The sequence below is a fragment of the Podarcis erhardii genome (genome assembly GCF_964252035.2).
Source record: "Podarcis erhardii genome assembly, chromosome: 10".
Classification (NCBI taxonomy): Eukaryota; Metazoa; Chordata; class Lepidosauria; order Squamata; family Lacertidae; genus Podarcis; species Podarcis erhardii.
In genome coordinates, this window is record NC_138500.1 from 54659832 (window position 1) to 54674834 (window position 15003).

The window sequence follows — 15003 nt, forward strand, 5'->3', positions numbered from 1 at the left end:
GGGCCGGCAGTGGAGAGAAGCGCTCTTCTCCCCACCGCCCACCTGCAGACCAGGTCCGGGGACAGTGGGAAGACGCGCTGCGCCTCCCAGCTGTCCCCGAAGCTTGCGGGGCAGGCAGCGGGGAGAAGCGCTCTTCTCCCCGCTGCCCGCCTGCAGACCAGGTCCGGGGACAGCGGGAAGACGCGCTGCACCTCCCAGCTGTCCCCGGAGCTTGCAGGGCTGGCAGCAGGGAGGAGCGCTCTTCTCCCCGCCGCCCACCTGCAGACCAGGTCCGGGGACAGCGGGAAGACGCGCCTCCAAACCACATTGGGAGACAGCGGGATGGCGGCATTCCGCCTCCCCACTGTCCGCCGACCTTGTGGGGCTGGCGCTGCGGCTCTCCTGTAGCCTGCATTCGCCCCATAGGACGCACACACATTTCACCTTCATTTTTGGAGGGGAAAAAGTGCGTCCTATTGGGCGAAAAATATGGTACATTTTCTCTGCTTGGCTTCACAGCTCTTAAGATTTATATTGTTTAACATAGGAATCCTCAAAGTATTTTGTTTTTTAATATAAACATTACATGGCCTCTATTTTATTATAGCAAGCAGTACTTAATAAATACTTAACATTTGTGTACAGCTGTCAAGTGCTCAAAGCACTTCACACGCATTATCTAGTTGTAATACTTATAAGAGCCCTGTAAGACAAGACAGTGTTGTTATCTCCTATATTGCAGACTAAGTTTGAGAGAGTGTAGCTTGCCAAAGGCCACATAGTGAGTTCAGGGCAAGGTTGAGATTCAAATTGGGAACTTCCTGGCTTGCAGCTCAGTATCTTTAAAACAAACAAATCTTTCATTTTAAGAAAAGAGTTGACTTTCTTATAAATTCGCTTATCTTCCAGAAAGCATGGCAATGGTGAATTGAAAATCTTTTCTTAACTTACATACATGTAAACAGTAAAGGCATTACTTAATAGTCTTGGATACTGTGCTCACTTATCACTTAAGACCAAACTAGATGGGATGTGGAAATATGTATCTGGATATTCCAATCTGTTATCTCAAGAAAGGAGTTGGGGAGCAGTAGTGATGGAGAAACTAAATTGGTGTAGGGCTGTGGCACTGGAGGACAAGCGGTTTCAAATCTTTCTGCTGATCTAAATTCCTCCCCCTGTTCCCCCATGATACTTGTTTCACTAGGGAAAACATACACACACACACACACACACACACACACACACACATCTATATATGTATGCAAATATGGTAATTTTGGGTAAACAGTGATCTATTGGGGAAACGTTGCGGGAGAGGGTTAACCTGGTCCATTGCTTACTGCTTTTGTGGTGTGGTGTTTTTTTCAGGGAAAAAATTAGGGTGTCCTTTTCACGCATCTCCCAAGTTCCTCTGGCTTGGTCCTTGAGTCCATACATCTTCCATTTGCCCTTGACTTTCAAGCCCAATCCTCTTCTTCTTCAGGTTGGAAATGACACTGAAGCTGAAGACAACATAAAAATAATGCCCTAGGGCTTCCTAGGCCTTCAGTGTGTGTTGTTGTGGATCTCAAAAAGGAAAGGAAAGAGTTTCTTCTCCATAGATATGTGTTAAACCACTGTCTCTTTTTCTTGTTCTTTTTAAAGCACAACCTCAGCGTTTGCCACAACCAAATGCTTCACCACTGGAAAAGTGTAAGGAAGAAACAGGCAAAATACAAATACAAAATGGCCATACTGGGCTGAATAACGCAAGTGGGATGCACAATGGAGTCAAGCGTGGGGCACCAGATAACAGGAAGTTCTCGGCACCTGTTTCCCAAAAAATGCACAGAAAAATTCAGTCCAGCTTGTCTGTCAACAGTGGAAGCAGCAAGAAGAGCTCTGCATACTCTCACAAGCCAGGCTCTTCACCCGAAGGTAAGCTGAAACCTTATAAGTAAACTGAACACAGAATAACCAAAAGCCATTCCCGCTAATAATTACACAATCAGCTAAAAATAATTGAAGAGCACGAGTCGTGCTCCAGAAGCAAATAGAAATCATTACAACAAAATACAAGTTACTTCCCCAAAGGAAAAGATTAAGTATTTGAAGGAAATTGAAATGAGAGATTTCCTGCTTTCAAAACATTTGTGCACCTCACTGTTGATCATATCTGTAGATGGAGAAGCTCTGAATTGCTGTTTGGCAATGCCATCACATATACAACATGGAGGGGAAATGATTTGACTTGGGACAGGGAAGGGGAACCTGATGAGCTCCAGGTGTTATAGACTCCAGTTGTCCCTGACCATTTACTATGCTGGTTGAGGCTCGTGGAAGTAGAAACCCAACAACGAGCTGGAATTCACTGGAACTCAGTTCCAGCGCCTCTCAAGTGAGTGCCATTGCCATTATAAGAGAACAAGGGAGGCATCCATGGTGAGTTCCAGCACCTCTTTTTATAAAAACAGCACTATCAACAACATATGGCGGCTCACAGAGGCTGCATTCACAATGCAGTTTATTCTGCTTTTCTGACATTTCCCTAACTATATATTTATTCATGTAGTACATTGTGTTCAAGCTTTCACACAACAAAACCAAGATACCTCTAGAAACAAAGTTTAGTGTTCATTTTCTTGTTAATTACTTATAGGAGAAAACAAAACCCATTTGCAAGTCTGGAATCTGCTTGTAGCTCCGGAACTTTCTTAAGAGATTAGCGAATACTTCAGTATGTGTATTGGCATGCTTTTTGTCAATGAAATTTTGTCATTGAAAATTGTATAATACATTTCTGAGCAGCCTGTATGTGCTGTCCAAAAGGTATTCAAAACCTAGGCCAGTGCTTACATTACCACCATACTGCTATAAAGCCAATACATAATTTGCACATATGAATGGTTTTCACTTATTTCTCCTCACTGTACAATGCATGTCCGTTAAGTAAACATATTTCATTTCTGTGTGTGTTGCTGACCACAATTACTCTAATGGCCCCATGGTTCCTGAGCCTATTTTAAATCTGCTGCTCTCCTATTCATGACACTGCGATCAGCAGACTTTGCTTTATCTGTTAAAACAGAAACTGGTAGATTCTCCTATTTTTTTGTTGGTAGTCAGACACCAATTCATGTCAGGTATCTGTCTCACTGTGCTTTAGGGAATCAGTTAAGAGAGGTTTAAAGGCCCAAAGGCGCCTGTTTAGAGATACAGAATATGAAGTGTTTGCATTGTTACAGACTAATTCCTGTGAAGTAGGATAAGAGGCTGAAACAGAAGGGTAGAGCAAAGCAGGATATACATTTTGGACCCAATCAGCAACTGCTCTGTGTTAGAAAGTGTCCAGGTGAATTTTAACAAGCTTAAATGAGGACTTTGTAGACTTTTCTCCCCAATTTCTTTTGCATATCAGTTTATAATTTTACATGGTCTGATTATGGTCCAAGCTGCTGCTTTGTCTTTTACCAGTCATTCCTGACTTAGCCAGCCATGGCTAACGTGCTTGGGCTTGTAATCCATGCAGTCCTGAGCTGTGTTTAGTTTTAGGAAGTATCCCCTGACTGTATTAGCACACTGTTTGGTGGAATGAAAAATCAGGAACAGAGGCCAAATAGAGTCTCTTATACAGACATGAAAATGTATTTCAAGAAGTAATTCCTGGCAGTTTCTTGGAACCTAGATTTCCATGGATGAATAGCTGTTTACGTCTAATACATACAGATGTTTTTACACTGCTGTTACACGTCTTCTAAATTTTACCAGTTTGTAGGGGCTTACTTTGTCAAAGCCATGATTTCACTTAGCACTACTAGTCTTCATAAATCAATTCTTTCGTCTCTATACATTCAGAAATTCTGAACGGTGCAGTACATCATAAACAGCACCATTTCATTTTGTAGATTGGAGACCACATTATTTAATGTTCCCTCATAGCATGTTCCCTTTTCCCAAGTGTAGAAAGCTTGCCAGGGAGAATGCTCTAGCCTTATATTTGTCATTCTTGGAAATTCTTGGGACAGCTTTTATGCATTGGAGCCCGTAACTTGCAGCCTGAGATGTTGTAATTTAGGAAGCGCCGTGCCATACAATATTTCCGAATATGTAGATTGGCTCTAATTTCTGTATGTTAAATGGAATATAATGTTGGGCTGTATAGCCTGTGATCAAAATCTCTTTAAATTTGGAGTTCTGTTAATGTAGGCTTTTGAAGGAGGAAAGAACACTGTTTGTCTCTGAACAGGTTTAAATGTTACCATTGGGGGGTAAAACTAACACTGCAAAGAAGGATGTTAAGTGTGACCCTGAAGGGGCATGAAGAGCCAGCCTGCTCTGGTTTGCGAAACCAAGTGTCCTACACACAAGTAATGCATGACTAGGACCCTCATTTGTTTAGAAACACCCGGTTTCAGCTCCTGACATTTATTCTCAGCTTCTGAAAGCTGTGCCATCTTATTTCCTGTACCAATCGCCTCTCTGAATTCTTTCGCTTCTGTGCCTACCTTCCTGTACCATGACAGTCTGACCTTCTTGAATCCTTGCTTGCAGGGTTCCCTGCTTCCCCAGCACTCAACTGAACAATTTTAAGTTCCTCTTCCTCGCTTCTCTGGCAATACCCCCAAAGTGTCATCTGGCACATTCATTGGAGGATTGTGCTCCTGGATGCCAGACCATCTCATCTACTTCAGTTATTTTGTTTAGAAAATGTTGTTTTAGGTTGTACAGTGCATTTTTTAAAAAATACAGTGGTACCTCGGGTTACATATGCTTCAGGTTACAGACTCTTCAGGTTACAGACTCTGCTAACCCAGAAATAGTACCTCGCATTAAGAACTTTGCTTCAGGATGAGAACAGAAATCGTTCAGTAGCGGCATAGCCGGCGGCGGGACGCCCCATTAGCTAAAGTGGTGCTTCAGGTTAAGAACAGTTTCAGGTTAAGAACGGACCTCCAGAACGAATTAAGTACGTAACCAGAGGTACCACTGTACAGGCTGCTGAGTTCCCCTTCTTTTTAATAGATGTTAAGATCCCTGTCAGCAATGTTTCTGTTGGGGCATGTTTTTAATGTATATTTGTTTTTGGCTACTCCTTCCTGGCTTGAGCATTAATCTATTAACCCTTGCCACATTAGCTGTAGTTATTTCAAGCAAAATGTTTAAAATTACCGTATTTTTCGCCCTATAGCACGCACTTTTCCCCCTCCAAAAATGAAGGGGAAATGTGTGTGCGTCCTATGGGGTGAATGCAGGCTTTCGCTGAAGCCTGGAGAGCGAGAGGGGTCGGTGCGCACCGACCCCTCTCGCTCTCCAGGCTTCAGGAAGCTGTCCGCAAGCCTTGGGAGCCCGCGGGAGTGCCCGCCGGGCTCCCAAGGCTTGCGGGCAGCAGCCTGCAGCCCGAAGCACGGGCCGCGCTTCGGAGCACGCCCCATGCTTTGGGCAGATGTCCCACTGGCTCACAAGGCTTGCGGGCGGCAGACTGTTCTGGGGGCCCCATGGCTGGTGGGGGGGGGGAATATATTTTTTTTAATTCCCCCCCAAAAAACTAGGTGTGTCCTATGGGCCGGTGCGCCCTATAGGACGAAAAATACGGTAGCTTAATTTTTGTGGCCAAGCTGTATTGTCATCTTGTGTATAGGAGGATTATGCAGTGGCTTAATTCAGCAAATTAAAACTGACACGGCTAGCATTTTTCTTTTTAAAAACTGCATCTCTGTTTGACCTACAGTACAGAAAAAAACGAGTTACAAACTACACCAGCATCTGTTTAAACCTGTATCTACCCCAGTCACTCATAAAGCAGGAGATCCAAATAAAGGGTGAATGGGTTGCACAGGTAGAGAATGTTGGGGCCAGCCTGCAAGTTGTCCCCCCAAACCCCCACTTTTTCCTGTATGGGCTCACTTTTGGTATGGTGGCTTTGCTGAAGAAAAATGAGAGTCTGCAGTAGAGATAAGCCATGAACATGGTAAGGCCTGAGCATCTTCTAACTCCCAATTCTGATGTGATGTATACAGATCTGGATTTAAATAATTAGATTTGCCCCCTTTTTTTGTATCATTTGAGCTTCGGTTTTCTTTGGGTCCTGCTACAGTTGCATCCCAATTCTGAAAAATGTAATTTTATTTAAAAGGTCACATTTTAAGAGTACTGAATCTTGTGACCTACCTGCTATTGATCAGTTTCTGAACTGGTGGTGGTGGTTTTTAATGCTGCCAGTTTATGGGCTAGTACACTATCGCTTGAGCATGTAGTTGTTGTTTTTAATCGGGATTAACTGTGCATAACAGATTGTTTGTGTTCTTAAATATGCTTGTAAAGGGAATTAGAAAAACATATATTTGAGTCATTATTTTTAATTTTTGAACATTTAATCAGTGTATATAACATCCAATGATGTTCTTGTTGGCTGTTTTGGCTGTGGCTTGACTTTTTAAATTGACATTCAGAGTTTGCCCTTGGCCTTCACCATGCCTATGTCTAGTGTCTATATAAGTCTTGTATCTCCAGCTGGGACTTCTGTTCCACTCTCTGCGGGGCCTTGAGTAAAGCCTTGTTGAGGACCTCAGCTGCCACTTTGATAGTGGTTTTACCCGTTTGATTCTTGCTGTGAGAGAACAGAGTGCTTACAGGTTTTCTTTGAATTTCCTGATCTCTCTCTGAATATAGCTGAAAAAAATCTGACCCAGGTCAGCATCTTGTAGTTGAACATATTTGTCATAAAAGCCTTTTGTAAAGGTTCAGAAATTGGCCTGTCAGTTCCAAACATGGAATTGTTTATTGCTTAACAAAATTATTCAGTTTCTTATTAAGACCTCTTTCCTAAAGAATAGGAAGGTTGCCAATGTCACATCAGTTCTAAAAGTTGCATCTCTGAGGAAGCAAAAAAAAAATTAAGGCCCATGATTGAGCTAATGTCTGTTCCAGATAAATTGGTGGGAAGTATTATTGAAAGTAGAATTTATAGTAAACATATAGAAGAACAAGCTCTTGCTGAGGAAGAATTAGTATGGCTTCTGATGAAGAGAAGTTCTTGCTTGCAAATAATCTTTTAGAATTCTTTGAGGGTCTCACCAAATATCCAGTATGCTGATGATGATACACACACACACACACACACACACACACACACACACACACACATATACATACATACATATGAATGAACTTCCCAAAAGCTTTTCACAAAGTTTCTCACCAAAGACTCCTAAGTAAACCTTGCAGCAATGGAATTGGAGGAGTTGCCTTATGGATTGGTATCTGGTTAAGGAACTAGAAGCAGAGGGTACAGATAAACTTTGTACTTCTTCACAGCACAGTGTAGTGAGAAGTGGGGTTCCCTCAAGGATTGTATCAGGACCCGCACTTCCTATTAATAAAGATCGGGTGTTGGGTATGACAAGTAAAATAGCAAGTTGGTGGAATGGCACCAAGATTGTTCAGTATGGTGAAAACACTAGTTTACTACGAAGAGCTTCAGAACGATCTCTCCAAACTGAGCAACCAAAAAAAGAAAGAAAGAAATGATGTTCACAAAATGTAAAGAGATGCACTTCAGTGCAGCCTTTTCCCCTCAACTTCATGCTGATAATATATACACTAGTTGTTTAACTGCTGTATATACTTAGTTTTTTAAGCTGGGGATTGTTCATCTTTAGTCAACTTGGCATTTTGAATTGTTTATTGTTCTTCTCCTCCCTACCCATATCTCCCACAATAAAAGGAAACATTATGCCTTGTATGGATGGAGGGATTGCATTTGTAGCTTACCTTCTTTCTCCAATGAGCTCAAGGTGGTATACATGGTTCTCTTCCCCTCCATTTTATCCTTACAACAACTAGTGAGGTGTAGATTAGGCTGAGAGATGTAGTGACTTACCCAAAGTGCCCAGTGAGCTTCATGGCCAGGTGGGGATTTGAACTCTGGTCTCCCAGGCCGTATTTTGACACTGTAGCCACTACACCACCACTGGTTCTGTGGTGTAGTTTAGTTTAAAATATGTAAGGGTGACTGTATGGATTTGCAACAACAGGTGCCTTATTCAGGATGACTAATGTGACCTTCCAGATATTTGGATCTCTAACTCCCATCAGCCAGCCATTGGACATCTTTGGTGGTGGGAGTTTTATTCTATCAGCATCCGGAGACCCACAGGTTAGCCATCTCTGGCCTATAAATAAAGGAAATCTGCATAGTCTATATAGCATAGAATGGTTGTACCCAGTTATTATAAATGTGTGGTTCTTACTACTTTTTAAAAATCCAAAATATAATATATTTCCAAATGTTTACAAAGAATTGGACCATTTTAGGGAACTACTGGATACTATTTGTTTCATCGTGTGCATGTGGGTACTGCCTTTATATTCTTGCTAAAAAGACACCCCACATACTGCTGTTAACAGTGGCAGTGACAGCATTTGCATTGTTGGGAAAATAGATGCAGCAGATCATAAAATCAAATAAGTTGTGTGACTTTTTAGGCAGCTGGTAAGTAAGCTAGGACTAAAGCAGACTACATACTGAATTGAAACTTCTTGAGGATAATGGTTCTGGTAGCTTTTTGGGTAAAATTGACCATAGTCTAGATGAAGCATCACTATTCTCGTCCTGTGTATGTATGTATAACTCTCATTAGTCCCAGTCTAGTATGTCTGTGTCATTGCAGGTTGTAGTTCAAAACAATCTGGAGGGCACCAACTTGGGGAAGGCTATGTGTAAACAGACAAGAAGGCCATTTTGGATATGTAATCTTGAAATGGAATAGCAAAATATAGCCGCCTAACCCATGTTAACAGAATGTGCATAAAAGAAAACTTTTAAAAACAATTCATATTAATACCCAATCAGAATCATTATATTTTCACATTTTTCTGTGTAGTTGAGCAGGCATAGACCACTTTAGCCATTGCTAATTATCTGAGAATGAAGTGTCTTTATTTAGACCAATGCCTTATGTCTGTTTATGTAAATAGAATGCAATGGCTCTTTTCAGAGCTGAAAAGAAAGCAACTAGGGTTTTTTTTTAAGTAGTTGTTCTGGATAGCCCCACAAACAGAATGATGTTCATTGTTGGTAGGTGTATGCAATGTTCTTTGCCTTTTTAAAGTTAGATTTCATTCTGAAAGCCTGAAAACTGAGCCAACAATTTTTTTAAAATTTTTGCATTACAGTAGCTATTTGTCTGCATTCTTCTACAGTCATTATCTTCATGTCGTTGACATTTTCTTTCTCTGTTTGAAAATATTTATTGCCCTTTAAATAGATTGAGAATTTCCTTAATCTATTTACAGACTAAATGATGATATACAATAACACAATAAGAGTATTTCATAAGAATAAATCACATCTGTGGCTTCCCGTAAGGGAAGGCTTGTATGAAACAGAAGGGTGTCATCCATACGACAAAACTTGATTTTAAAGAATCAAGAAAGAATTGGTTGTTCTGTTTGTGTCTCTCTCTAAGCCTCTGTGAGAACCTGTTGAATGGAATAAATAAATACCCCCTTTTTGATTTGCATCAAACTGCCCGGATGGAGGGGAAAAATAAGATACAGTTATTTTTAAGTGTTGAAGCCAATGTAGCTGTTTGTTCCTCTCTGCCCATCCTTTACATTAAAAAAAGGGAGGAAATTGTATTAGATTTATTCAAGTACAATCTCCATGACAACAAGCTAATTAATCCCCATCAATCTGGCTTTGGTCCTCTTCACTGAACTTGTACTCCCCAGCTTCACTTCACATGTCATATCTGCTGAGCTTTGGATGAAGGTCATTTACAGGTACATTTATTCTTCACATAAAGAATCCCATTTAATGCACACAACCACTCTTCTTATTTTACCATCTAGCTTATAGTATAGCTCTTCCCCCTTTTTTGTTTCTCATAACCTCTTTTCATGCTACATTCAACCTATTTGCATATTTCTGACCATTGTGTGTAGGAATGAGCTAACAAATGCAAGTAATGCTACTTAAGCCAAGATGTTTATGTATTTCGAGGGCAAGCCTTTTAGCGGTTATCTGTTCTTCCCAATAACCCTATTGTCACAATTCCTACATCAGTTTCTTCAATTAAAAAACACATTTTCGTCATTTCAAGGGTGGGGGGCCAAATACACAATTCTTCCCAGTCATTTATCAGATTTCCTTCCCTACTTCTCAAAAACAGCAAAAGAGGCTTAAATTAATGTGAAATACTAAAACAATTAAAAAGAAACACACAGCATATAACTCTCAATACACTAATCAACAGAATCCACACGAAAAGTGCCACATTTAAAAGGCAACCAAAACATAGCATGATGGGGAGCATCTAGCCCTCTAGATGTTGTTGACTTCCATCTCCCATCAGCCCTGTCCATTTTGGTTGAGGCTGATGGAAGTTGAAGGTCAATGACATCTGAAAGGCCACATGTTTTCTATAACATGTTTAAAGTCTGCTTTCCAGAGCCAAGTGCATTGTTTTCTTTAAGAAGAAGAAGGGAAAAATGAGAAATCCCATATACCATACCATACTACATCTGAAGTGAAGGATAATTCTAAAAGGTGGGAGCCAATAGAAAAGTCAATAAGGGTTTCACAGAGATCTTCGGTGGCTCATATTAAGAGATGTTCCCTGAAGGCCATCTTCAGATGCTTTAAAGAAGCTGCAACAGGAAGTTTCTGGTGTATTTTTATTTTGTTTTGTATTTCCTTATTTCGTTTTTTTGAAGCAAAGTGTTGTTTGTTTGTTTGTTTGTTTGTTTGTTTGTTTGTTTAAAGTGGCAATAGAGGAAGTATGAGTGGGTCATGCTTACTTTCTGTGAAGAGGGGAGAGTTGAGAATATCCTTGTGGGGAGGAGGATATGTGTACATTTTCATCCTCCTATACTTGACCTGAAAGTGGTAGAAGAACATCTGTAGTGGATCAATTTCTGGGTTCTACTTTCTGAGATGTTTGACAAAACAAGCACCTGCATATAGCTGACTTTGTAAATTCTGTAGGGTGACTGGTAGAATTAGGATTGCACTCCTGGGATTCTGTGCCATTGAACTCAGTGGGGATTACTTTTGAGTAGACAAGAACAGGATAGCAGTGTTAATGAATTAAAATATAAACCTTATTTCCACCCATTTTTGTTCAGTTGTCTGAACTGTTCACTACAAGACTGTAAGTTTAACTTGACACTATTTTATCTTAGTACAGTCTGGCTACCCAAAATCAAAAAGATCTGTTCACTTTATGTAGTTTAGAGGCTTGACTCTGCTGTCTTGCCTGTGTCAAATTTTATTTTTCAAGTACAGTAATGCCTGGATTGCTGGTCTCTCCTTCTCATGCATGCACACATGTTTCAAAGAACTGTGAACCTGATTCCATGAGCCCAAGAAGCTTTAGATTTATTTTTCTCAAATATCAGCCCCAACCCATCCAATATCACATAAAAAAACACTTTTTGAACGGTGGGAGTTTCAAAAACAGTTTGTGATACAGCTGAGGGCTCAACAGTTCAAAAGAAAAAAACCTCAAAGTGTTCACTAGACTAGTGTTATGACCCTTTTATAAGCCCAAGCGTCTCAGATTCCTCAACCTCAATTTTTTTGAAGTTTGTGAAATAAACTAGATAATTAATTCCTGAAATTCTGAATTTTCTATAGAGTTTGATTTTGAAAGTGAATGGAATTTCCATTGCCTTTCCCCACCTATGCGCTAGCTTCTTATCCTGTCCACAGGATATGCTGTGGCTAAAAGACAGGATGGAATTCAGTGCAAAACAAGAAATTTAGAAGCTGCATTTCCCCTCACTGATTTTAAATTCAAAAACTTCTGTGTTCTATATCTTGTTGGCTGTCTTTTCGGTGGGTCTGATATCAGCTATAAAACTTGTCTTGAGACAAAGAAAGTGTTTTATGCAGAAAAGACATTAACGTTGGTGCAGGTGATGTCGTGACCTACAAAACCCTTTCCGTGGGCACTACCCATCTAAATGCAGAGTGGAGAATTTGGGCAGCCTTTGATAGAAGACAGTCCTTCTGATATCCAGGATGGTTGTCTGCTGCTGATTTAATTACTAGATTAAACCCAAGATGAATCTCTGGATGGCTAAGACAGTAAAATGCGCATAGCTGTGTCTTAGAACATTGCATTAAGTGCAATTAAAAAATGCATAGAACAGACTTGGGAACTGGTGTGAAAAATTACTAGAAATATATACGTAAAAAATTCACTTGTGGTATAGTAGTATCTCTTTTAAAAGAGTGAAAGGGGTGGATTCTATGCTGAGTGTGTAAATGCCACGTCCAGAAGAATACTGGTCTGGAAGAACCACCCTATCTCTCATTTTTCTCTGTTTGCTAGATGAAATTCACTTAGGGGTTGTATTTTGTAGCTTACTGGCTGAATAAGTCTCATCAAATGGAAGAACAATGTCAACACCTTATTGACATGTTGGTCTATGCTAAAATTTGTTATAGACTGTGAATATATTGTTGCTCTCAGTGCTGAGCTGATGAAACCTTTGTGCAGCACAGAAGCAGAAATCAAGGAATGTGAGCTATGTATTGTGGGAAGAAAAAAAAGTAGCTTCAATTTGTATTGCTCTTTAAAAAAAAAATTTAACCCAAGTGGGCATTTAGAATGCAATTTTAACTTTTTATTTCCTTTTATCTCTCCTCTCTCCCTCAACATGCTGTGCCACATTTCCAAAGATTGCTGTGTCCACTGTATCTTGTCCTGCTTGTTCTGCGAATTCGTCACCCTCTGTAGCCTTGTCCTGGGACAAGCGTCATGTGGGGTCTGCCCAGTAGAAGCCTGCTGTTGCTGCTGTGGAGAAGAAATGGGAGATGACTGCAACTGCCCGTGTGATATGGACTGTGGCATAATGGATGCCTGTTGTGAATCATCAGACTGTTTGGAAATTTGTATGGAATGCTGTGGGATTTGTTTCCCATCATGATAACTTTTTATCACTTTTTTCTGCTTTCTTAAAAAACAACAACAACATAACTGGAGAGGGTTCAAGTTTTTGTGTGTTTCTCTGAAATAAAACAACAGCCGCTTTCAAAGGACACATTTAGACACTCTTGCAGCAACCTGGTTTTCTGCACTATTAACTTGATTTTATAAACAATTGTTGAAGAAAAGCAAACTCATAAGAACAAATGCTTGATGGTCTAATTTTCTGTAGTGGGTGGTTGACTGTGCAAAGACCTGCTCACGCAGGTAAAACAACCATTGGTGGTTGTTTCTGGATAAAGACAAAAGGGTTTTAGCCCTTTGTAGTTTCCTGTTGTGTGCAGGCAGGGGGTTGACAGAGTTTACCACCCCTTCACTAACAAACAAGTTACTAGAAGAGATAGAAAACAGCAGAGTTGGAACAAAGTAACAACAATTTCATGAGGGCTTTCCACTTAAGTGAATCTCTTGGTGGGAAATATTTGTAATGGGTTTTTTTAAAAAAATACTTTTTACTGTGTTTTTTTGTTTTAACAGCAATGTGAACAAATATTTTATTTTCTCATCTGTAGATTTATATAATTTAAGTTTTACCTAAAGTGCATCACAAACAAACTGATTCATATTTTACAATACATGTCTACTAAATAAACAACTCCAGTTGAGATCAGTGGTGCTTACTTTGCAGTAAGTACAATTGCAACTTTAAAGTGCTGTTCTCCCCATCAAATTACTATACTATATAACTATACAGTTGATTCACAACTTGCATGGAGGTTACATTCCAGGAAAAGTTGAAATCAGGTACATAGTCATGGAACCACACTTGTGTGCATCCCTACATTTCTGAAGCTGATGCACTGAGTGTGTTTTGCCTCCCATGCAAGGAGGAGAGATTTTAAACTCTCAAATTTGCTTACAAAACTCTGAGAAGCTCTTGTGGGGTCATCCAAGATCTTGTAAGAGCTTCCCAGAGTCCAGTAAGCAAGCCTGAGAGCTTAAATGTTCTTTTCACGCCAGGCTTTCCTGGCACAAGTTAAATGTGTGCAAATTTCCTGGCACAAGTTAGATGTGCAAGGTGTGACTTCTCTGTATTTAAGAAAAACTAATTGGAAGTGTGATGACAATTCAGGGAAGTGCCGTGTGTTTCCTTTTGCCCCCATCCTCCAAGTCTTGCGCATAAATTTTTTTTGGTATTTTTATTTAAGACAGCAAATGCAGAAATGTTGATGTTTCACACAACAGTCATGTTAAGAATAAAGGGGAACTGGGTAAGACTTCCTACACAGGAAATGCTTCCCAATGAATTGATTAATAAAGCTGATGTTTTAAAGTTTTAAAATGTTGTGTGATTGTTTGATAAAGACTCTCCTCCCTGCAAGAGAGGGGAGTGGTTGTGGGCGGGAGCCCGAGCACCGCCCCTAGCAGGGGGCGTTAGCCCCCTGCCTTCGCCTCACCTGGCTGGCGCCCATGCCCCTCGGCAGGCATCCAACCTGGTGCCTCAGAGGGGGCATGTTCAGCAGCTTTTTTGCGGCGCCAGCCTCTCCCCGGCCTCATTCTTTGTCGTCGTCTCGCCGCGAGTCACCCACCCTCCACTCCCTTTGAGTTAGGACTTAGGTCATTGGCCTTGCTATGGACCTTAGGTTGGTGGCCCTGGTTGTCCAGGGGGCCTGGTAGGAGTTTTTCCATTTGGCATTAGGCTTTTTGGTTTTTTCGCCTACCTCGTAGCAATCGTCACAACTTTTGTGGTATTGGTGGGTAGGTTAGGCATTGGAATAATGTGTTGTGGTGTGTCGAAGGGCTAGGTGTGGCCATCGCCTATGCCTTCAATTTTGGGGTATTCCGTTAAAGGAATCTGGCGGTCGTGTATTCTGTCCGATGCCTGCTTGGTGGGAGGCCATGGCACGACCCTCGGTGACATCAGGGGAGAGCCTATAGTTGGATTAGCATCAACAGGCTCCACCTGCTGGTGAATAAACCCACTTGTTTTAGAGATCCAATGCCTAAGCCAATACCTTTTCACTGCTGTAATCAATAAAGTTGTGGCCTTTCTTTGCCCATTAACCTTATATCACGTGTCCTTGTGTATTCATTTCACATTGCGGGG

General features: G+C 40.8%; 1 protein-coding gene across 1 annotated transcript in view; it reads left to right on the plus strand.

The window, feature by feature from the left end:
• Window positions 1-14238, plus strand: part of MDFIC (MyoD family inhibitor domain containing) — a 42586-nt gene extending 28348 nt beyond the window's left edge. Inside the window, exons 5-6 of the mRNA XM_081878148.1 lie at window positions 1627-1899; window positions 12650-14238. Coding sequence (XP_081734274.1) covers window positions 1627-1899; window positions 12650-12897 — 521 coding nt within the window. The 3' untranslated portion in view covers window positions 12898-14238. The remainder of the gene's footprint in view (window positions 1-1626; window positions 1900-12649) is intronic.
• The last annotated feature ends 765 nt before the right edge of the window (window positions 14239-15003 follow it).